The sequence below is a fragment of the Lissotriton vulgaris genome, chromosome 1_1, assembly GCF_964263255.1.
Source record: "Lissotriton vulgaris chromosome 1_1, aLisVul1.2, whole genome shotgun sequence".
NCBI classification, from domain to species: Eukaryota; Metazoa; Chordata; class Amphibia; order Caudata; family Salamandridae; genus Lissotriton; species Lissotriton vulgaris.
Window position 1 is genome coordinate 862,031,169 of NC_141685.1, and position 24,650 is coordinate 862,055,818.

The following is a 24,650-nucleotide window of genomic DNA, read 5'->3' on the forward strand; positions in this document are numbered from 1 at the left end:
AACTCCAATAACTCTAACTCTCACAAATGCAAGACCTATTGCATTATAAATACTTATTTTCTTGTTGCCATGACTCGGGCTTCCTTAAACAAATGAGGTAATGCCATTTATATTTACAAGTTTGGGGTGTGGCTTAGTGTTTCCGGTACTGAAGCGCTGCCATGGTCCACCCACTAACTTAGGACTCTGTGACACACTGTAGGAGACTTCAGGGAGCAGAAGTGAGAGGGAGACCTAACGCACTGAATAAAACCATTCACCCTGGCTACAAGTCTTTGAAGAGTAAGGCACCCTCTGTACTGTTCAGAGATCAAGATGCCGACTCAAGACAAACCATGATGGGGCAAAATTAAGCAAGCTGGACGGGTGGGGGGAGTGCACAGAACAGAAGAGACACCCTCAGAATGACTCTGACCACACAACTAAAAGTTTCAAAGAAAATATTTTCAAATAAAATATGAACTCAAAAGCAGAAACGACTTCAACATCCTACATGCTGTGCGATGCCAAACCTTGCAGAAGCAAAATAAAACAAGTGGCAGAGCAAGGGGAAGTGCACGGAATAGGCGCCCACAGAATTCCTCTTTCTACAACTAACAAACTTAAGGCACGGCTGCCATTAATCCAACTAGGGTTTGCAGCGCTAAATAATTTTTTTTTAAAGTGATTGGTGAGAGCGTTTTCTGCACGCAACAGCAGGCATGAAAATAAAAATGTACCCAAATAGTGCTCGGAGGCTGTAACTAAAACCTACAGAGTAACAACACATGTAACAGGGGGTGTTTTCATGGGAGGTTACAAAATGAGACAAGGCTGTACTAAGGAGGGACTACTAAGCCTATTAACAGATCAGGAGCCAGAATTTACAAAGGACAATGACACAAGCCGATGAAAGTGGATGAGCTTCATGTCCATACTCTAATACAGCATCCCTCGAGGGGAAATATGGCGGCAGCAAGTTGAGCTGCCGTAGTGCTCCCGAGTTCGGGCGCTCGCAGTGTTTTTTGCCTATTTTCAAAAGGTATGAGGTGCTAGGAGCGAGATGAGATAGGAGTAACACTTCTATTACCTACCTGCCTTTTTTTTTCTATGAAGACTCCTTGGCATGCTGGTTGTTTTGGGTAACGGATCCTCGGCCCTGCATGATCAGGGTCTTACCGTTTGGAGCAAAGTGGCAGCTCCGCTTGGACCCGCCCTGGTTTGTGGGGCAGCTTCCCGTATCGGCGCTTGCTGCTCGATCCTCCATGAGTTTCGAGGAGGCGGCTCCTCTTTCATCTGGTTTGATGTGAGACAGCAGCAAGGTTTACTGCATTGGGGTTTGGCCGCCCTGGAGCTCCGTAAGGGGCGGCGGATCCGGAGCCTTCTCCAGGTCACCCGAGGTTCCACTGAGGGGGCTGGAGACGTGAGTCACGCAGAGCTTCAAGGGCAACAGACGGAGTAAGATTCTGCTTCCAAGGTGAGCGCGGAACGGGGGAAGAGAGAGACGTCCCGATTTGCTTAGTATCACCGAACGCGGGGCCAGCAATACGAAGGAAGGGGAAACGAGGGGCTTAAGCAAAAGCTCATTCCAAGCCACAAGAAGGATATACTGTGGGTGTTAGTGACCCCCCTTCGACAACCAAAAGTTCAAGGCTCGGCTCCACTGCTGGAGGCATAAAGGGGAAGGGCTCTGTGTCTGCATGGGCTAAATCTCACACTGGAATACAAGGAGAAAATGAGGAGAGAGTTTCCCCATCAGTAGTAACCAAGGGTAAAAAAGATGGTCTCAAGATCTGAGCCATAGCTCCGCTGGAGTTGAAGGCAGAAACAAAAGCAAATCCTCCTCTTTTTCAAGCGCCGAAGTTAAAGCTAAGCGCTCAAAGGGGGGTAAGTCAGTAAAGGTCACTAAAGCTGCTATCCTAGGCTCAAGCACAAGTGTAAGAATAATGCCTTCTCTAAGATCTTACTTCAAGGTGGTCCCACAAATCCTTGATCTGGCTAAAGAGGTATCGGAGTCTGAGCTCAATATTACTCTTTTGCCTGCCCCCGTCTCTTCTATTGTCCCTCTTTCCTTAATTGATTTAGAGGGTAACATATCTGGTCGGTGCAGTATGTCTTCTGACAACATGGCTTTGAATGTGACAAAGGGGTGCGACAATGGGGTAGAAGCTGAAGGTAGGCCAGCGGACCAGGCTGTCCAGGCTGACCTACAACAGCAGCCGTTGCAGGCTCCAGAGACTTTGGCTGACCTAGAGTTATCAAGCTCGGGGGAGACTCTACAGGATGTTATGGCTTCATTGGCAATTGGCCACAGGGGGAGTCTAGTTCTACCCCGACAGAAAAGGGGTTTGAGGTTTCTGCAGCCAATCAGTCAGAAATAAGGAACTTTTGTGAGTCCCTTGACAACAAAATTGATGGTCTCAACTCCAGGACTTCGGCCTTGTAGGAAACTGTAGCGGGACTCTCACTATATCTAGACCAGACCAAGGCGGATATCATGAGCCTTAAAAAAAAGGATCTTGCCCTTCCTGAGAGAATGGAGACCTTTGAGAACAATGCGAGGCGCAACAATCTTCGAATTCTTAATGTTCCTGAAGAGAGTGAGGGCTCCTACATAAAGCAATAAATTATCACGCTTTTAAGAGATTCGTTACACCTGGAACAGTCAGTGGAAAATCTGAGTACGGATATCCAAAGAATCCATAGGGATCCTTTTAGGAAAAATCTGCAAAGATCAAAACCTAGGAAAATCCTATTTAACTTTCACACTTACTCCCTTAAAGAGATGATCCTTAGTCAGGCCCTTAAACAGAAGTCTTTAAGTGGAAAAGGCTTCATTTTCCAAGTAAGGTCAGATCTTTCTAGGGCAACTCTGCACAAACAATAGGAGTTGGGGAGGAGACTAGATGCCTATAGGCAGTTAGGTGCCTCCGCCCAGCTTAAGTTCCCAGCCGCATTAAAGATCATGTACAACAACAAAATGCACAACATCGGATCAGTTCAAGCGGCAGACAAACTGTTGTTGGCTTGGGGTTATAAGGATGGTCCATCAAGTTAGGCGGGGGTTTCCACTGATTTCTAGAATAGTTTTTTACTCCTCTGACTAAAAATGATACCTGGGATAGCAGTTTTGGGATTATGCCTCAACTATATCTTTCTTAAATGAATTGGTGTTGTTTAACTATTTTTCATTAGGAAATTAGGAACGTTAGAGAGAATAATAAAGAAGAGCTGGGAGTAGGAATAAAGCAATATAAAACAAAATTAAAAAAAAAAATAAATAAAGAACTACTAAAATAAAAAGGGGGGAGGTTCCATACTCTAGTTTTAACCACAATGTAGAGGGTAAACCTTAAAACCCTGTAATCCTGTTAGATACCTTGGGCTCTCCTGTAAATCTCAGTATACTGCGAGTGCTCGGAGGGGGCACTATCTTATGGACTTGTTCCGGATAGATAGGGCAAGGGTTTCCCGGGGGGGGGGGAGGGGGGTTAGCATGGGTCACGGGGTAAGGGGGCAGGTGTTGCAAGGGGGAAAATTAAAACAATTCCTCATTTCTTTCCTGGTGGTGCCTGACTTTTTCTTTTGTAATAGGGTGATCTTTGGCATGGTTGTGTTAATCTTTTGTGGATTCCCCCAGTTGCATCTGGCATTAGTAGGGTGGTAGGAAAGAGGCAGCCATTCTATGAACATTTTGCGGATTCTCTCCTGGAATATCAATGGCCTTCGCACCATTCCCAGAAGGGACAAGATCTTACAATATCTTCATGACTGTGATGTGCAGGTCATTGTTCTCCAGGAGACACACTTGATAGAACTAGAGTTGCATGATTTGATAAAGAAAAATTAATGGATTGATTTGTTTATTACCACAACGCAATCGATGAATAATAGAGGAGTTGCAATTCTGTTTAAAAAATCTTTAAAAGCTCGACTGGTATCCAAATTAACAGACCCAGGTGGCAGATGGGTCATCTCCACAGTTAGCATTGCGGGGGCAAAAATTACTATTGTTGAATACTATGGCCCGAATTTCGATGATCCTTCTGCCTTGGAATCTGTTGTTTCCTATTTGCTTTCTTTTCCAGGACCCACTATCTTTGCGGGCGATTTTAATATAGTTCTTGACCCCCTCCTGGACAAGTCACCACATAGTCGGGCTTTGACCCCTTCTAAAACCAGGTCTTTCCTTTTGGCCAACATGAAACAGTATGGTTATTTAGATATCTGGAGGATAAGGTCTGGGCAACAAATGGGTGTCTAATTTCGAAATTATAAATATCCTCATCAATCCAGGATTGACTATGTCTTGATCAGTCATTCACTGAAAAGTGTGGTAAAAAACATCACTTACCTCCCCTCACATCTGTCAGACCACTCAGCGATATCAATGGTAATGACAGGCTTCCCTCAAGCAGGCCCTAGAAGTTGGTCGTTTGACCGTTCTCTGCTTTCAAGACAAGATGAGATCTCTTTTTTGGTAAAGGAAAGAAACTGTTTTATGAATCTTAATATTGGCACTGCCAGTCAAGGTTCTGTATGGGACTCCTTTAAGGCCTTTCTTAGGGGCCAAATCACTAGCAGGGTCTCCCATATGAGGAAGATGTACAGAGAGAAGGTACTTTCAAGTGAGGCTGAAATAGGCAGGCTTCGAAGGGAAATCGATTTACAATCATCCGCCTCACCTACTTTACCGCAAGAGCTACAAAACAAACTGGTCAGAGTTAAGGGGGTTTTGGACTCTGTACTCAAGGCACGTGTATTACAAAGGTGGGAGGCCAGCAAAATTGCCCATTTCCAATATAGTGAAGGTATAGGGAAACTCTTATCCTAGAAATCCAAGACCGATCAGGTCCGGAACAACATTAGCTCAATCACCCACGATAATGTGGTTTACTCTTCAGACAATGATATTCGAACAATCTTCTGATCGTTTTTCCAAAGCATTTATAATGAGGATAAGTGCATTAGCCAGGAATCTATTGGTGAGTGGCTGAATGAGATATCTTTGCCATCTTTAACCTCTGATCAATCTGCGTCTTTGGATCAAGCGATTACACAGGATGAGGTCAGAAAAGCTATCTTGAGCAGTAAGTCCGGGAAGGCGGCAGGTTCCTGACGGCCTTCCAGCTGAGATTTATAGGTTTCTAGAGCAGGTGATTGTACCATTTTTGACCTCTTTATTTAATCAGATTCTTCAGGAAGGGATGTCACCTCCAAAATCGTGGGATAATGCGTCAATAACTTTAATTTTTAAACCTGGTAAACCAGCATCCTCTTGCGGGTCGTATCGTCCAATTTCTATCTTAAATGCGGACTATAAAATCTTTGCTTCTATTCTGGCCAATAGCTTAGGCATGGTCGCATGTGGCATTTTACATCAAGACTAGAGGGGTTTTGTTAAAGGTACGCAACTCTTTGAGTTGACTTATGATCTAATAGGTGCGATTGATATTGCATCTTCTGCTGGGTTGCCCCTGGCTGTTCTTACACTGGATGCCACCAAAGCCATCGACAGGGTGAACCGGTCATACCTGTCGGAGTCTTGGGTAAGTTTAATATCGAGCGGGATTTCGCCGAGCAGTTGGATTGCTTTATCAGAACCCTTCAGCCTGTCTTCTGGGTAATGGATCATTAACTGACCCATTTAACATCACTAGGGGTACTGGTCAGGGCTGCCCTCTCTCCCTCCTCCAGTTCACCCTATATATCGAACACTTTGCCCAACGACTGCAGGGGGATATTAACATCAAGCCTTTTAGGTACGGGGATGGGAAAAAGGGTGACCCTGTACGCGGATGACATTCTGATCTTTACCTCAGAATTAAGTACAGCACTCCCTTCTGTTATTAAGTTGGCCCTACATTTCGGGATACAAGGTTAATTCCTTATGAACTGAGATTATGACCTGGAACCATAATGATTTAGATGTGGGGGTCCAGCCCAGCTTAAAAATGCGATACTTGGGTATAGAAATCGTCCAAGACGTTAACAAAATTGTCGAGACCAACTTCTCCGCTATAGCGAAAGATTGTCGGAGACTTATGAGTTCCTGGTCATCATTGCCACTGTCTATCTTGGGAAGGGTTAACCTTATAAAGATGACCATATTGCCAAAGATCACTATTACACTTTATTTTGAACCGTTATTTTTAGTCGAATTACAGAGTGACATTAATTCATTTATCTGGGCCCAACATATTCCTAGAAATGCCTGGAAAAAACTGAGGCGTCGAAGAGAGAAGGGGGGGTTAGCAGCCCCAGATCTTCAATTGTATGCATAGGCATTTCAACTCACCCACTCTCGTATGGTATTGAAAACACCCACCAACACTGGGATTGGTTGCATGTTTAGTGCCATGCTTAGTGGGGCAAGGTTAGCACATGATGGGTTTCTATTTAAATTTGTTGACCCCAAATTTAAAAAAAAATAAAACTGAAGGTTTTGCAGGGTATGGTTAGAACATGGACCATGGTTAGCAGCTCCATAAAATTAGGATACTCAAGTATGGCTCCTTTGAGGGATCTACCTGGGGGCCCCAGTTGGCTCAAGGATAGCCTTGCTTTGCCTTTGAGAGAGGTTGGGTTGAAAGTTTGGGGTGATTTATTCGTTGATGGAGTGCTTATATCATGGGAATCCTTGAGCGTCAGAACAGGCCTTAATCTTTTGAGGTTTAAATATTTACAGATAGAAAGTTGGTCTCATGCTCAATCTACCATTAAGTCTAGATTCCCACTAGGGTGTGGTAACCATCTGGAGTCTCAGCTGCTCGACAAAATCCCGGCTAAAAAGGAGATATCATTCTGGTATCACTCAATTTTGGAAGAGATCAACGGTGAATTCCAACTGCCCGAAAAAATCTGGGGGAGCACCTTTCCAGACCTTGATGTGGGAAGTCTTGGGCTCAACTCTTTAAAGCTATTATGGGATATAGTTAACACAGCGTGGCTCTGAAGAAACCATCTCTTTTGCCTGCACAGGGCCTACTATTCGCCACAAAGGCTTTCAAAATTCTCCAAAGACCAACTGATTGCCTGCACGAGGTGTGGGGCAATAGCTGCCTCGGATTTACACATGTTTTACGAATGTCCTCTTTTATCACAATTTTGGGATTCAATATGTATTTCACTTTCAACCTTCCTGGGTCGCCAGATTACGATAAATCCTGCACTGGTAATTTTTGGAGTTATGGAGGGGGTTATGGGACTTCCCAAATACCTTCTTTTTTCTCTATTCTTTTGGCCAGGAGAGAAATTTTAAAAAAATTGAAGGACTCTATACCACCATCTTTTTCCGATTGCCAGGCAACGATGTTGCAGATCTCAAAACTCGATCTATTGAGATCAGGGAACCTAAACAAGAGAGCCTTTTGGCACCTTTTGAAATGTAATCAACCTTGAATCATATGTTGTTTTTTTTTTCCCCCTGTTGGGTCCAATGATTATGCTGCCTTTGGTGCTCTTCGATTTTTCTCTCTGCTGGCATACCCTGACCTGTGAGATCTCGATCTAGTGACAGGTATACCTGTGCAGCAAAACAGTGCCCTTATGGTTTCCGATTATGGGTCCTGGAGATCGTGACTTCACTGATTAGATGACCCAGTTATAATACAGGCTTACCTATCCAGTTATCTCAGGCAGTGGGTCGCTTTCCTTTTGACTCTATCGGTATGACCAGGGTAGATAATGAGGACCAAAATTAAAAAAAATACAGCATCCCTCAATGAGCATCGAATGCCTGCTCAGGCTTGACATAAAAAGACATGGGGCAATTTGTCTCTTATATGAGTTTGTGTAAAAGACTTGGGTGTGTTTGAGTATGTGTGTATATATACACACTCATACACATATATGGTTGAGTCTTTCTTTGCCTCCCATTCTCCCTCTCTTTAGTTGATCTTTCTCTCTTCTCCTTCCCTTTGGAGCAGTCCATTTGTCAACAAGGACCACAGCACCTAACTTTTATGATAAGTAAAGGCAAATTATAAAACATTTTCTCATTTAGAGGGTTGTTTCATTGTCTGATTTTCATTGGCATTCAATAAGACATTTAACAAAAGCAAGATTGTACAAAATATTGATCTCATTGGACATTGCAAGGCATACTTATAAAGGTTTTAGGGCAATGCAAAACCTAACTGAGATTTATCAAGCCAAACAAGGCCCGCTTGCGTGGCCATTCGTGGCTTGATAAATCTGGAGTACCACATGGCAGGAATTTGGTGCAATCCCAGATTTACCATTAGTGGTAGACATGGGAGTGCATCAAAATGCTACACCGCCCCAGGGGAGGCATAACATGGAGAAACATCCTTATCTCTCCGCGTTTTTCCCACTTTCGACATGCGCTGCATTCTGCACACAATTCCTCTGAGGATTTTCCTCACAAAAAAATCCTGCCATCAAAGTAGGCACCCTTGCTGACCCAAGGGTTCCTGCATTGGCTCTAGCCAGCCAAAAGTGGTCCAGTACTAGGAAAGGACATGAATGCGCAGTGTAATGCTAAATAAGGTGCATTTCTGTCCTCTTTCTTTCGTGCAGAGCTACAAGGTGGCTTGCTGCATTGTGCTGTGTGAAATAATGACAAATAGGCTCCTGCATTGCTCTACAACTGTACACTATATCTTTTTAAGTCTATGGTGAACTATACACACACATAACATTAGCAATCAAGTCAGCATCTACAAATTAATGTATGTGACAATGACACTGCCTACATTAATGGTTTCACCTCTATATCCAAAGTACTAATCTACACACCCTTATCCTAACAAGTATGTATTTACCTGCAGAGAAAGGTAAGAAGGCTTCTCGCTTGATAAATTGACCTTCATCATTCAAGAAGTGTTCCGGATAAAACTGGTATGGTCTTGCCCAGATGGACTCAGATTTCAGGACGGACGTCAGGTTGAACATGAGTGTAGTGCCCTACAAGTAATAGCCAACATGTTAAACAGAGAATATGCTCAGTTTATTAACTGCATGTTCATGGACAGACATGATAACAGATTGGACCACACAGAAAATATTGGTTTGCAGGCCCTGCAAAGCTTTTCTTGCTCCAAAACTGCATCCCTCTTTTCATGGATGATAACCCTAATTTATTCAAGGGGCCAAAGCTGGATGCTATCTGTTGTATTTACTCTGACATCGAGCCCTGTGAACCATATGCTCAAGCAGGGCCAGACTGAGAATCGAAACCGGCCCTGGCAAAGAGCTCGGCCAGCCTCAGGGGTGGGAAATGGGGGGCAGTGTGCTTGTGGAATGCTTTGTGCCACTTTTTGTGCTGGAGCCTATTCTGCAGTTGCAAACCCGGCCTTTAGCAATAAAAATGGTCCCCAGGGGTCTAAAACTGGTCCCCACCCTGGGGACCTACTGGGGAAATGCCTGGTACCCACTACGGCCAGTCCAGCCCTGCACTCAAGGGTAGACCTTCATCAATGCATAAGGTACAACGTTTATGAAAATCATACATACATAACAAGTTTAGTCTTATCTCTCAATAGTTTCTCACCTTACCCATTTCAACTCTGAAAGCACTACTGCCTTTGGATTCAACAATAAAATGTAAAGGTTTGGTTGAGCTGCCTCAGCTGGTGTACGATCTGACTATCTGTGTCCTTGAAAAAATGAGACTCACTGAAAGGTTCAATGTGAATTGACACATGAGACATAAGCCCATTATGTATCCTTTTTTATTCATTGAATCTGAGTAGTAAACGCTACAAAACATAGAGATCGCACTACTCATTTGACCGTGTTGCCTTGACAACTATACGTACATAATGTACTTCAGGTATGTCACCCCCCACGGATAGAGGAGTCATACCTTGGGATGTGATACCACTAGAAGTATGACCCCTTTAAAATATGTCTCACTCCATTCTCCCAACATGGCTGCCGGTTTTGCCAAACTCTGGCGGCCATCTTTATTCCAGTTACAGCTCTAGCATCCACCCGATGACTGGGCTGAAACAGTACTACTCAACGAGGTACCCGTGGAGACTCATCTTAATATGCGTTCTCCAGGGGTACGAGTAGGTGAATCACCGGTAAAGCATGCTCAGCCCAAGTAAGTGACACACTTTTTCCTCCCAACAGCGCAGCTACAACAGATCTTTTCTGGTAGCAAACGGCAACATTGGGTAACACAGCTCCTGTTTTCTCAAAGTTTAGAGAGTGGCTATGGGCCTAATACTTAACCATAGTTTACCATCCTTTCAGAGTGTGACTACGAGCCCCTCAATCCGTCCAGACCATGGGGCAATTCTGAACCTCACATGAATGTAATCTTGCCACACATCATGTTTTTATGTGGGGTTTGTCACGTGGTGTCAATGTCTGTGTTTTTAAATGTACTTCTTATTTTATATCTCCCTAGGAGATGATATGCACACGTTAATTCCACGACAAGGTGCGATGGAATAGACGATAAAGGTGTTTTTTCATGCACATGGACAATGTTTGAGTGTGATCCAGACAAATTGTGTTGCATGCAGTATATTAACTGCCAGTGCCCTGGCAGGCAAGTGTATTTCTAACATCGCTCTGTTTTATTTTCTACAGATACTACGATCCATTGAGTCAAATCGTATGTATTATAGTGCACACACAGTAGGTGTGGAACATCACGTATCACAAACTATTTATTTACCTCACTTTTAGGTCACTAAGGAGTGGAACTCACAGGACTGGACCCTGCGTGGTCCTGAGGAAGAGCCCTGGGGGGGCTCGAAACATGTTGAAAATTACTAGAGACTTTTAACTCATTATGGTTACATTGTTATCTAGTACCCCCAATTTTAAGTCGAAGCACACCTCAATCCGCAGCGGATTGAGAGGACCACAATGATGAAGCATGTCACCAGTGGGAAACCCTAGTGAGTGAGGGGACTCAAGAAAGAAATTGTTCTTTCCTGTCTGAAACAAGACTGTTGAAGTCAACTTGACTTGGAGTCTTACACCACCCTAGCTAGGTTCCATATCCGGTATTCCGGTTTTTCTGTGAAGATTCAAGGCAGGTTCCAGGCAGCAAAGCAGTCTTGCACAGTGCACATCAAGTCACAGCAGCAGGCATTCCTCTGAGAGTCCCGTAGACAGTTCCAGAAGTGAACTGAAAAGTGGATCTGAGAGTTCTATTTTTATACACAGTGTCTCCTCTGAAGTTTGGAAGAGGCTTCTAGAGTCTTTGAAGTGACTGAAGTTTCCTGACTTCCTTGTTCTGGCTCCAAACTGGCTACAGGTGCAATACATTGATGACAAGGCTTTTGTGTGAAGGCAGACCACAGATTATTCAGTTGCAAGTGGAACATGCCAGAAGATGGTCCATTCAGACACACCTATTACCTCAATTGTGTGACTGTGTGGGAGGAATTCACAAAGTCTAACTGCAAGTAACACCCAGTCATGTGACCCAGGAGAGTTTGCAGTCCCCAGACTGCTAAGGATAAGAAAATGGCAACTTCTTAAAAGTTGCATTTTCAAAATTGTAATTTAAAATCTGATTCTAAAGAGGATTTATCATTACAATTTCATAGATACCAAACATGAACTGATTACCAGGTCCCAATCAAATGTTAGCAGTTATTAAATGTAATAGGCAACCAAATTTATCCTATGGGACAGGTAGGCCCCATAGTAGTGAAAAACGTATTTAGGACTTTTTCATTTCCGGGACATGTAAAACGTAGAAGTGCATGTCCAGACATTTAATTATGATACACCCTGTCCTATTGGCTCCCTATGGCATACCTTGGGGGTGACTTACATGCATTAAAAGAATAGTTGAAAGTTTGTCAATGGGGTTATATTGCCAAGTCGAATTACCAATTTAAAACTTCTTTAAGGCTGCAATGACAGGCTATGGACATATGTAAGGTAATAATTAAGCTAATGGCACAATAAGTGTTGCAGGCCCACTTCTTATGTCTTTTATTAGGCCATGGGTATATGGTATATCATTCTACAAAGGACTGATAAGTGAATGAAATATGCCAATCAGGTGTAAGCCGATCAAACCATGTTCAGGGGAGTGAACACAAGTAATTTAGCACTGGTTAATAGTGGTAAAGTGCACAGCGACCTAGGGCAAACAAAAACAAATTTCAGCAATACAAATTGAAGTAAGTAGACAAATAGGTTGGGGGAAGACAGGTCTAACAAACCCTCGCAGGGTGCCACAGTATGTTGTCTTGCAGCTGGTAGTAGAGTTACTGTCTGATGGTGTGATAGTGAGTTGAAGGGTAGCCACAGTGATCAAAGCTCACTTGGTTATGTAATGTCATTTATATCTCATCAGTCATTTCAGCCCCCCTAATGATGACATTTGATTCCCAATAGGCTTAGACGCAGGTGGTATTATACCGACAAGATCTGCCAGAAAATGTGGATATCTTTTCTGCTAGAGCAACAAAAATCTTGGGGAAAATATATGGGGGCAATAAGGAATAATCAATCCGGACATGAATCACTGTTTTCACCAGGAGTCATATTGCAATGTGAACTGGCATATAACAAGAATCTATGTACCTAGGCTTCCATCCTGGTACCTAGTTTAAGGAACGACTATCTTTCCCACTTTTTGTGCAGGCTTAGGGGCTGGATTTTACATTGCCACATAAGCTGTCTCTGGCAGCTAACCAGAATCCTTTGTGAAATTGATTTTGAATAACAACAAGGAGGCATTCAATTTGAAGATCCCATTCAGAGATACCTTTAATCCAATTAAACATTCCACAGTGGTGAGCCAGTTTTAGGTTACATTTAGATTGGAGCGTCACATGTGCTCTTTGTCTAATTATAGTTCTTAACTCATGTTTAACAAATGTAGATCTGGCAGGGGTGTGGCTTCATGCCACAGCCAGCTAAGTAAGTAGGCAGCGCTTTAGCAAGGCACCAATAAAATCTTCAAAGGCCAAAGTGCTAAATATTTTACCTTCATCAATATTGTTGCTGCAGCACAGACTTAATTTTCTCTACAACTTGGTAACCTTTCTGGTCTTTGGGGTGAATGTCAAAGTTATTTATTGCACTTTTAGCACCCAGAGAAATACCGAATGATCTTTGAAAGGGATTCTTATTCTTCACAATTTCTTTGCTTTACAATGATGGCTGTGTGAAGTATTGCAAGTAGAATATTTCATTTAAAAAATATTTTATAACTATTTCTTCACATTTATATTTCAAAAGGAACCAATGGATTAACCTGAATTCTCCATAGTACTTCTTTCACTATTTACACCACATGCAAGCTAGTAGTCCTGACTATAGGTTTTCTATTAATATTAGATTTACATTTAGGTTTAAATGTTCTGTTAGCCGATATATAGTCTATGGGCAGAACATGGAAAATAAAAATAACTCCAGCTCTAACACATTATCTAGCAAATTCAAATATTTAAATGAATTAGATTTTACACAAATTTTTGTACATATTAATTCTTCCTTTTCTGAGCAGTCGAAGCAAATTGGCACTTTTCAAACATTCAAAAATCAGTTGTTTATTCATTAGCCATTAATATTCAAAAACGTGTGAACAGTACTACTTCTTCTGTCAAAACAATTAATGATCCTAAACCTCTAATCAAATCTACAACAGGTTATATCTCGGAAGTGTTATTAGAGGAAATCAGGTCTTTACTCCCATACATGGAAGAAATTATCAAGAATTCAAACAGAATAGATGAAAGATAGTCCATCATGGAGATAAGGATGACAGAAGATGTTTATCCATTTTTCATACATTTGCACGTTATGGTCCTGTATGTTATTATAAATAATTATTCATGTTTTATAAAATATGTTTATGTATTCATTATTTATCTTCACATTCAGATACACTTTGTATGTGCAAGTTTCATGCTGTTATAATTTAATTAGATGTTTTCATCACATGGATCTGTCTATCACCATTCCCTCCTGACGGTCATCAAACAATCCTTATATAGTTATGGTATGTGTTTTCTTCCATGCAGTTGTTTCCTGTCTTTTGTTGTATGCTACATGTTTTTTATTATGTGGTTTTTACTTTGTTTAAATCTTTCTGCCCTGATTTATGCCATTTTTCAATTGACTTCACATTAGTTTTCCTTTATTTACATTGTGGTAAATGTAGAACTTTGAAGCCCTTATACAGTGTTTATTTCTTTGCATGCCTTTAGTGACTTGAGGAACATTTGGGAATGTTAAAGCCCTTAATAATCCACTAGGAGACAACATATGTTGTCTCATTTAGAAACAATGGCATTGCAAGTTATTTTAAATCATGAAACCCATATTACTGAAGAGAAAGAAAAAAAGAAAGTGCATCTGTGTGGGTAATGCTTTAACTAGTGGTACCTCTTTGAATTGTAATGGCAGATGATAATTTCTCATTTAGTAAAACTAAAATCCTTTACCACAGGGGACTCTTGAAACTGATGAAGAAACAAAAATATTAGATGGATCTTGAGTAGGTAATATTTTCTGTTCCACTGTGTTTGGTAAAACGAATGTGATCATAATTTTAATTTATGAACCTCAACTGATCCATGTATTTACACAGTAATGTGAAACAAATGGTAGATGGCATATAATTAGCTTTTTTTAAAAACAATTGGAAAGACAACAATTATAGACTAGCAACTTTTTTGAAGGACAATTTGGTACTGTGATATGATTTTCATTAAGTGGTAGGCCCCTTTATGTGTAGGTTATCATTATGTAGATTATCTTAATATAAAATGTAAAAACGTCTAACAAAAAAATGTAGCGGAGAGATTTCTCTGATATGTGATGATTATGTAATCCAGATAATAATAAGTATATTTTTAACTCCAGTTCACGCCACACAATCTAGCATTGTTTTTATTTTGTTTAGCTGAAAAGTTACAAATAATCTTTAACTTTCAGAAATTGGCTTTAGACTATTTGGTGATCATGCTTTCATTTTGTTCTGATTTTGATATTTTCCTGCCTACTGTAGGTACCAATCAGTGTAGATTTAACATAGATTTCATAAAAGGTTCAACATTTCTAAAGTGAATGTCCTGCTTTGTCAGTTAAATTTATGAATTAAAGCAGTCCATCAGATATATTTATTGAAAATAATGAGATGTTAGCAATGCCTCATCCCAATAGTTGTATTAAAAGAAAACCAGTAACTTAGAACATAACATGTACACCTTGAAATCACAACATTCTCTAATTATTTAAATACAGCTACATTTGAATGTAATAAGTTAAAAAAAAACAATATGGGTCTGGGATTATAAATTAAATGATAGGCATATTCCAAGGGGGGCTTGGGGGTAAAATTAGAAATGGTACATTATTAGGAAATTATTTAAAAGTTGAAAAGAAAGACCCTTAATATATAAATGGTGAGAACAGTGTAGCTAGAATTACCCTGTCTGAAAATAATGATTGTTTCCTTTAGTTTTATAAACATATATAACCCCAATAACCTTGAATAGAAGATGACACCTTTAACAATTTGTTCCCTCCATTTTCCATGGCTCTTTCTCCTAGTATTGAATTGGCCACATATGGAAAAATATCACTATTGATGGGGTGATTAAGACCATATCACTTTTAAACAGAATGAAAGAAGTAGGCCATGATGGCTACCTCACTGCGTTTTAACCAGTATGTTATTCTGGACAAGCACTTAGAGACCTCTGAGTGATAAGGCGCTTTATAAATCTAAATAAACAAATAAATAAATAAATAAATGTATTTTTCTTTAACTTTCTCTATTTTCAAATTATGTATGCTGAGTTTTTATTTCTCAAAAAAAAGCTTGAGGTACCTTCAAAAGAGTGATAACTTGCCTCATACCAAACAAGACAGGGATAATACCACTTTAAAAAATTATATACCTACATCTCTTATGGTTGCAGACTATACCAAATATGCTAAAAGTCTAGCACTGAGACAAGAAAAAAAGGTTTTGTTTTATTTAGCTGAGAAGCTGTCTACATTGTTCTCCTTTTAGGTGTAAAAGTTGGAAAGTGTTAAAAAAAATCTACTATTTATCCTGTACTCAATTTTGAAAAGAAATGTGGGTCTGTTGAGCAAATGAAACAAGCATTTTCGCTCAAAGTTTCAAAAGGAATTGCAACAAGTTAATCCTTTGAAATATTTACTTTCAGGACTTATCCATCAAGTGTGGTAACACAAAATAATAAATCAATCAAAAAGAAAAAGAAAGAATGATTCTGTAAGCTTAGGTACATCGTCCCAATGAATACAAGAGGGAAGACACCAGAAGTACAGCTGTTGAAGGTGTTCTACAATGCGTATGATTTCAGATGACTGTATTGTCCTGTAAATGGCTAAAACTCATTAGACATTCAAACATGAGTAAGCAATAGAATGCAAAGAACTTTATTTCGATCACTATAGATCATAAAATTTCACCATTGAATAGGACATTTACAAACACAAGATGCAGATAAAACATAACATTGTAAATGGCCATTCACAGTCCAATTGCAATAGTAGCATAATAAAGTGGTCAAAGTGCATCATAGTATTTCATCAAAATAGCAGCCAAGTGTAACATATTCTAATACATCATTGTTTATTAATAAAAGTATTAATAAAATATGATAAAAACAGTAGTAACACATGAAAAAAGCTTACAAAATTAGAGAAGCATCATTCACTCAATATAATGCAGGGCACATGATGTGAATCTGACATGAGCCATACAATAACAAAAAGCCTAAAAGATAACAGGGGTGAAGTTAATGTGCCTAATCCACATAGCCATTAAGAACCTAGCTGTACAAAATACAATCAAATGCATAGTATTTAACTGCATTATTCTGTATGCCTCCTTGTACTTCCTTACCCCCAGATTTCTGCACAGTGGGGCTGTCCATTTAGTTTGTAATTGGTAGTACAAGGGGCAAAATAATAAAACATGTTCAAGTGACTCCGTTATCCCTTGGCAACAGGGGCAATTTCCTCCAACCCTCTCGCATACGTTGCCCCATTTTATTTTAAAGCTATTTACAGGGAGGCACCTGAACTGTATGTATAATTTTCTTGTTAGTTGGGGAACAATTTCAGCTATTGTGGCCTCAAATGACAATTAATGTTTAAAATTCATAAAAGCAGTTGAGAGTGAGCCCTTGCAGTTTATTAACAAATCAGTCTCAACTGCGCCCCAATTCACAACTTTGAGACTGGATTTGTTGATCTGACTAAGGATTTCCGTATGGCTCCAATATACATCTAATCCTAGTTTATGGAGCAAGGTCTTCACTGTGCTCATCTAACGAATCTTGGCCTCACAAATTGGTGTAATTAGTTCTCGGAGGCCCACCCTATAAGACGCAAGTCCTGGAGTAAAACATAGCCGTGGCCAAAATATAAGCATTCTTAAAAAATGTTGTGTACAATTCCTTTCTGGCCTAGGTCTCGATAGAGAGGAATCAGTGGGGTGGACATCGGAAGATTCAATGGGGATCTAAGACAGGTTTGTTTAGTTACTGAGAGACCACTACAGTTTGATCAGCCCCACATCTCCGCGCCATATAGGGCTACCCCAAGAGCTTTGATGTTATATATCCCTAACGCTGGTGCCAATTTCCTAGATATAGTTTTTCTATGGATCTTAACAATATTCACCGTTTGGTGGACTAGGGATAGTTGCACTCTTTCCGATTGTGGGAGCCGGCTAATATTTTGAGTACATCTTATACCAAGGTAGTCAAACTCTGTCACTAGCGCTAGTGAGATGGCACCCACATACAGACACTTTCTGCATTTTGACTTTAAACTTAATGAAAAAAGCATACATTTTGTTTTAGAGTAACTCAGCTACAACCTCCTTTCCAGACAGAATGCCTGGAAATCAGTTAGCAGGTGCTGGAGCCCTTGCGGCGACTTTGATATGAGCTGGGTATCATCCGCGAATAGGAAAGCGATGGCCAAATGGCCACCTATTTTTGGCATGTCGCAAGCATCCCTGCTCAGGAAGCTAATAACATCATTAATAAACAGGGTGAACAGGGTAGGTGCTAATACACACCCCTATCGAACTCTGGCTTTATCAATTTGGGTAAGTTCCGTTAGCGCACCACTATCACCCCATCTTAATTGAGCCATGGTGTTTGCGTAAAGTCTTATTAAAATGTTCAGGAGAGGAGTCGGCATACCCATGTCTTTGAGGACTTCCCATAGTTTCACTCTCGTTACCATATTGAAGGTGGCGCGACAATCAACAGAGGGAACATAAATTCTGCCATTGTGGACAGTCACTTCCCCCCAGAAAATACACAAAAAGCAGAAGATCTGGATCAGGGTACTCACTTGAGCCCTGAAACCTCCCTGCCACTTGGAAATGATGTTCTCCTCATGTATACACTCTTGGAAGTGGGCAAGAACCTGCTTGTAGATATCTTTTTGTAGTGAGTCTATAAGGATATAGGCCTATAATTCACTGGGAGTGCGCGGTCCCCTTTCTTGAAAATGTTAACTATCTCTGCCAGTTTCCATGATTGCGGAATGTCTATATCCGAGGATACTATTAGAAAGTAGATTAATATAAGGACCCTAGTTTTCCAAATTTTCTTCATACAAGTCATTGGGTATTCTGTCAGGACGGGGAGTATGTCCGCGAACACATGAACTAATTGCTTTTCCCATCTTGCTAAGTGAAAATTGCAGTCCAGTAAGTTCACTTGGGACCCCACTCACTTCTAAGATAGCTCTATCGTTGTTCCACCTATCCTTATCTGCATACAGGTAACTAATGTGTGCAACCCCCTCTTCTGGTTGGATACAAAAATCAAGCACTGGTTTGTTCCCCCTGGTAACAGCAGCTACAGTTTTCAAAATATCTTTGTAAATCCCTATTAGCCAGGGCATCATGCAAATCCGACCATAAGAGATCTTCCCACAGCCTTTTTGCCTTGGATATTTCTGACCTATGATGTGCTCTAGATTTAGTGATATTCACCTGTGATTTGAATTTGATGGTAGCAAGGAACTCACCTTTTGCCCTTCTACACGCATTATTTTACCAGGGTTGGGTCTTCGAAGTAAAATTATTTTTCTACTTCCTTGGTTTGCCCAGGACATTGCGTATTGTCTCCCCCAACTTTTCATGTGAGTGAATCATCTTTACATTTCTGGTAGTACGAGGAAGTTAAGACAAATAATCATATGGCCGGGATGCCCGCCACCCCCTCCCAACACCAATCCCCAAGGATGGGAGAAGTCGGACACAGGTTTGAACTTTTGGAAGGCGGGGGGGAGTCACCCTTCCGGCCGTATTTATTAAAATATGAAACAAAATTTAAAAAACATTAAATAAAAGTTTCATCATTATGTACAATTTTACATTTATTACATTTCGATGAAGACATGTTCTTTGGCTAACCTTAACAGCTCTCTAATACAAAGGTTTCCTAGCCGAGTCTAACATCCTGAAAATGCATACATTCTAAATTAAAATTGTACATCCTAGCATTAAGGGCCAACGGCAAGGTCTTAACCGGTGTCAGATCCCTACTACCAAAATCTTGCCCTCACGGTGTGAGTGGCGCATGCGCAGAGGACTCTACCCTCATTGCCAACTGTAACTTCCCTTGTCGTGGTGGGGGCCCCCTTTTCACTCGACGCCATCTTAAAGGTCGTCCGAGTTCCCGTGTGAGGTATCTGTAGGAAGGACAGCGTGAACTCCCCCCCATCCCCACACTCTCTATCCGCCGTCGCGGATATCCGGCCCCTGGGAAATTAGTAGGAGGGGCATCTAGCCGCCTCCCCCCCTGGGAGGGGCCTATGGCCGTCTCCCCCTAGGCGACCCATCCTTAGTGGGTGCCGCCTCCCCGTGGAAGGGGCCAATGGCCGCCTCCCCCCGGGCGCTCCCATCCATTCTGGGTGGCGCCCCCCTCTAGGGACCTTGAAATTACTGCTCACCGATCATGACCTTACCGCCCGACCAAAAAATAAATACGACAGTTGTTCACCTACTAAGGAAAGAAAGTTCTGACATAGCCATGATGTGTCCTCAACTGCTCTCTCCTAAAAAAGGAAAAATATTATCCTAAAGGCAGAGTCACAGCCTTATCTTAAACATTCCTTTACTTTTTCTACAAAGGAAAAAAGGCCTATACATCTATTTCTCAGTAAAACTTTATTCAAACAAAACATTGCCATAAGGGGCTGGTGGGTGGGTCAAAATTGCCGCTTGTTCCGTCGAGGGCTCACGAGCAATGAGTGGGTGCAGCCTTCAGAGCACAGGAACAAGAGGACGCTTCTTCGGATTCCCGCTCTATTTATTCTTCTGCGGGAGGGCGTGTACCCTCCTCCGGTACGCCTCCTGGGTGTGGTCTTCCGTGTAGGTGTCTAGGACAACACCTCTTGGGCGGGAAAAGGCGCGCCCCGGCTACGCCACTTCGGGCATACCAGCCGAGCCACGCCCCCCGCCCAAAATGGTTTCCCGGGGGGATCGGGGCACCCAACCATACGTTCGGGGGGACCGAGTGGTCGCCCCTTTCCATATGGCCGGGATGCCCGCCACCCCCTCCCAACACCAATCCCCAAGGATGGGAGAAGTCGGACACAGGTTTGAACTTTTGGAAGGCGTGAGGGAGTCACCCTCCCGGCCGTATTTATTAAAATATGAAACAAAATCTAAAACATTAAATAAAAGTTTCATCATTATGTACAATTTTACATTTATTACATTTCGATGAAGACATGTTCTTTGGCTAACCTTAACAGCTCTCTAATACAAAGGTTTCCTAGCTGAGTCTAACATCCTGAAAATGCATACATTCTAAATTAAAATTGTACATCCTAGCATTAAGGGCCAACGGCAAGGTCTTAATCGGTGTCAGATCTCTACTACCAAAATCTCGCCCTCACGGTGTGAGTGGCGCATGCGCAGAGGACTCTACCCTCATTGCCAACTGTAACTTCCCTTGTCATGGTGGGGGCCTCCTTTTCACTCAACGCCATCTTAAAGGTCGTCCGAGTTTCTGTGTGAGGTATCTGTAGGAAGGACAGCGTGGACTCCCCCCCATCCCCACACTCTCTATCCACCGTCGCGGATATCCGGCCCCCGGGAAATTAGTAGGAGGGGCATCTAGCCGCCTCCCCCCTGGGAGGGGCCTATGGCCGTCTCCCATCCATTCTGGGTGGCACCCCCCTCTAGGGACCTTGAAATTACTGCTCACCAATCATGACCTTACCGCCACAGGCCGGATAGTTGACCGACTATCCGGCCCCCCCCTACTCCTCCTAAAGGTCATGCTTCCTCAAACCCCTTAGCCACGCTATGAAGTCTCCTATGAGTAAGTCATTCCCCTCCCTGGACAGATGAACCCCATCATTCAGATACATACACCCGTGAGGAATGCTATGCAACTGCGAAGAGCGGAACAATTTACCAATTTTATTGTTAACCCTTTTCACTGAATGGTTCAGTGCTGACACCGAAAGGCCCCCCCGCCATACCTTCCTTGGGATCATGTGGGACCAGGCAATCGTGCACCCCGGGATTCTTTTAGCCAACCAGCTAACAGCCGACAAAATGTGTTCCAATAACAATCATCTACCCCGTGTCACCAAGTCATTGCCCCCCAGGTGTACTATGACTACAGATGGCGGTGACCTTTGCCGCCCTAAGAGACCCTCAAAAAACGATTCGAATTGGTCAAAATAGAGCCCGCCCTTCCCATGGAAGGTCACTCTGTACCCGTATTCCCCAGCTGCGCGAGTCGCGTCACCTGCCTTGAATACGTCCCCGGCGCGCCTCACATATGAGTGGCCCACGACCCATACCACTCCCTCTCCAGTCGGTCATCCTTGACAGCTGGTCTCCTGGTGCTGGGTCGACTGCAAATTCCGCCCCGTGTGACAGGCTCGCGAAACTGTAATTCAAACAAAAGACAAGAAGCGTGAGTGCATGTCAATTGATCTTTACAACATGTGCAATCGCACATACCTTTTGAAGCAATTCGAGGACCAACGTCCCAACTGTTTTACTTCCTCCGCACTCTGACCCCTGGCTGTAGCCTCAGTAGCAGCCCCTATCCTAAAGGAGGGGGTCCCAAAATCGCACGGGTCCATGCCCGCAGCACTGATTGACAGTGCTAGCATCCTCTGGAACTGAAATCTCGTCAGTGGGGTGCCATCCCTGTGCCTCAGCAAACTCCCTCCCATGTAGCCGCCCTTAGTGCCAAGTATTCCTCTATACACTTTATCGGGCACGTGGGGGACCCTCGCGCGGGGCTGCAAGATAACACTATTTCCCATAGCTCCCTGGTCAGTCTTGGACCTGGCTATCGAGATCACCATTGAATCACCCCTAATTTGGACGTGATCCCTGCACAAGCCTCCCTCAACATCTTTCTTGTTCCTCGCTACAAGTTCACTCACCCGCATAGCCCCATGAAATGCTAATGTGAAAGCTGCCCGGAACAGAACTGCTTCGAAATGGGAGGAGCACGTCTCGTCCAGTTTTGCTACTTGTAAAGATAACCTGTCTAAGCCAATCGGGCGCCTCGCATCTTGCTTGCGACCCTCAAGGCGCTGCCAGCCGCGAAGGGCTTTCTTAACCAAAAAGGAACCCGTCGGGTCTTTTATGGCATGCACCTGTGCCATGAATGAAATGGCCGCACTATGTCTACTGGCCATCGCCGCTGATCGGCCTTCTCTGTGCAGTGCTACTAGAAACCCCAGGAAGGATTCCTCCTGACCCCAGCTCTGTCTCCCTGTTGGACCCAAAAATGCGCAGTAGGAACAAAACACTCCTTCGTATGCTTTCCTTGTCCTGGGGGCTAAGCTTGCTGCCACGAGGTCTTGTAATCCGGGGCACCGATTAGCCATAGCGCGTCGGGGAATGGTGCCGCCACTTGGTCCGCTGTGGGTAAATAGCCTCTGAACGCCTGTATATGTGATCCACTTGCAGCGGGCTGCCTGCTGGTTAATGCACTCGACCACAGTCATATTATCAGACCAAAACACCACTGAGCGGTCCCTGAAATCGTCTGGCCATGCCATCAGAGCAACCCAAATGGGAAATAATTCCAAGAACCCAATGTTACCTGTGAGACCGCTGGAGTGCCACCACGTCGGCCATACTTGCGCCGACCATCGGTTACCAAAGATGGCGCCAAATCCCACGCTCCCAGCTGAGTCAGTCCACAAACCAAGCTCGTCCGAAGACGCTGGTGGCTTGTTCCACACAACTTGACCGTTGAAGTCCACCAGAAATGCCAACCAAATGCGCATATCCTGGCGAACCTCTGCCGACAGTCTCGTACGGTGGTGTCCCTCCCTGAGACCCATAGCTTGTGCAATAGAGCGTGAGAAGGGGCGGGCCATTGGCATTACTCCAAGGCAAAGTTAAGCTGACCCACTGTTTGCTGTAATGCAGGGTCACTTTCTCCTTGCCCAGGCATTGCATCAGGGAAGCCCTGAATTTAGCTACCTTTTCGATCGGTAAACGGAAACATCCTTCCACTGAATCGAGCTCAATTCCCAGAAACTCAAGTGAAGTAGAAATAGTCTGCTTTCACAGTTTCCTTGATGGTATTTAGGGCCACAGGGGTTTTAACAGCCCACTCCCACTTCATAGAACTATTGTTATTAGTAGGCTGAAGAAGCTTCGTTCTCACATTGACCCCAAAGTGTGGGGTTTTCTTAATGCTCAATGACAGGCCAAAGGCGTTATGATCAATATCTAATCATTCGATCACTTTCATGTCCACTATGAGTAAGCATTTTTCAGTTAAACACACATGGAATTATATCCATTTTAGGTTCACTTTTTACACTAAGCACAAAATAAATATGGATTAAAACAGATAGAATGAGCAAAAAATAAATATGAATACATTCAGACTGAAATGCCAAACAAGTAATTACTATAAAACCGGGATCCCTATTTTTGATGAAGGTGTAGGAGGTTTTTTCCTGCAAAGATAATATCTATCCAAATGGCAAGCAAACATGAACAAGCTGCAGGGCAGCCAACAAGAGTAGCTTTAATGCAAAAATACATAAAAAGCATTTCGATGTTCCTGTTTTTGCATGTTTTAACATACTGAAATGAGATGTATTGGCTTTCCAAGTTAATAATGAAATAGTTAACAAACCTGTAGGCTTCATTCAGCAATCTGAAGATATCTGACTCTAAACATTGTCTAGTTCCCAAATAATAACCTACCTCAACCTCTTAGGAATAATATCAAAAACTAAATTGTTGAAGGCATGATAGTTTAAGAAGGAGTTTAAGCTGCTTGTGGACAAATGTTTCTGTGTATCCCAGGAGCAATTAGAATCACAGAGGAAGTGATTTTAATTTTCCAATAGTTGCTGGTTTGTCATGTAATGAAGGCAGTATTTAACACATTTTGGGGTATTTTTACAATGAAATGTCGGAGCGCAGAGCTGCGCCACATCTGTCCGCGCTGCGCATCAGCATTTCCAAAATGCAGGGGTGTGCTGTACTTCCAACAATATGGCACACCCCTGTGTTTACCCTAGTGTTGGCGCTAACATTAGCTGCCTAGTGCCAATGCAGGCACTCTTGCACCATAGTGATGTCATGAGTGATGTCACTGACCATGTCATGAGTGATGTAATATGTGACATCATCAGCAGTGCATTGCGGGCACGTGAGTTATAGTTAGCTGAACTAACTATAACGGGGGAATTTTAATAGTTTT

At 42.6% G+C, this 24,650-nt stretch overlaps 1 protein-coding gene across 1 annotated transcript in view; it reads right to left on the reverse strand.

Annotated features, from left to right (window-relative positions):
• LOC147748032 (cytochrome P450 2D15-like) overlaps positions 1 to 24,650 on the reverse strand; it is a 252,763-nt gene that overhangs the window by 26,754 nt on the left and 201,359 nt on the right. The window contains exon 8 of the mRNA XM_086958052.1: positions 8,766 to 8,907. Within this exon, the coding sequence (XP_086814178.1) occupies positions 8,766 to 8,907 (142 nt within the window). The remainder of the gene's footprint in view (positions 1 to 8,765; positions 8,908 to 24,650) is intronic.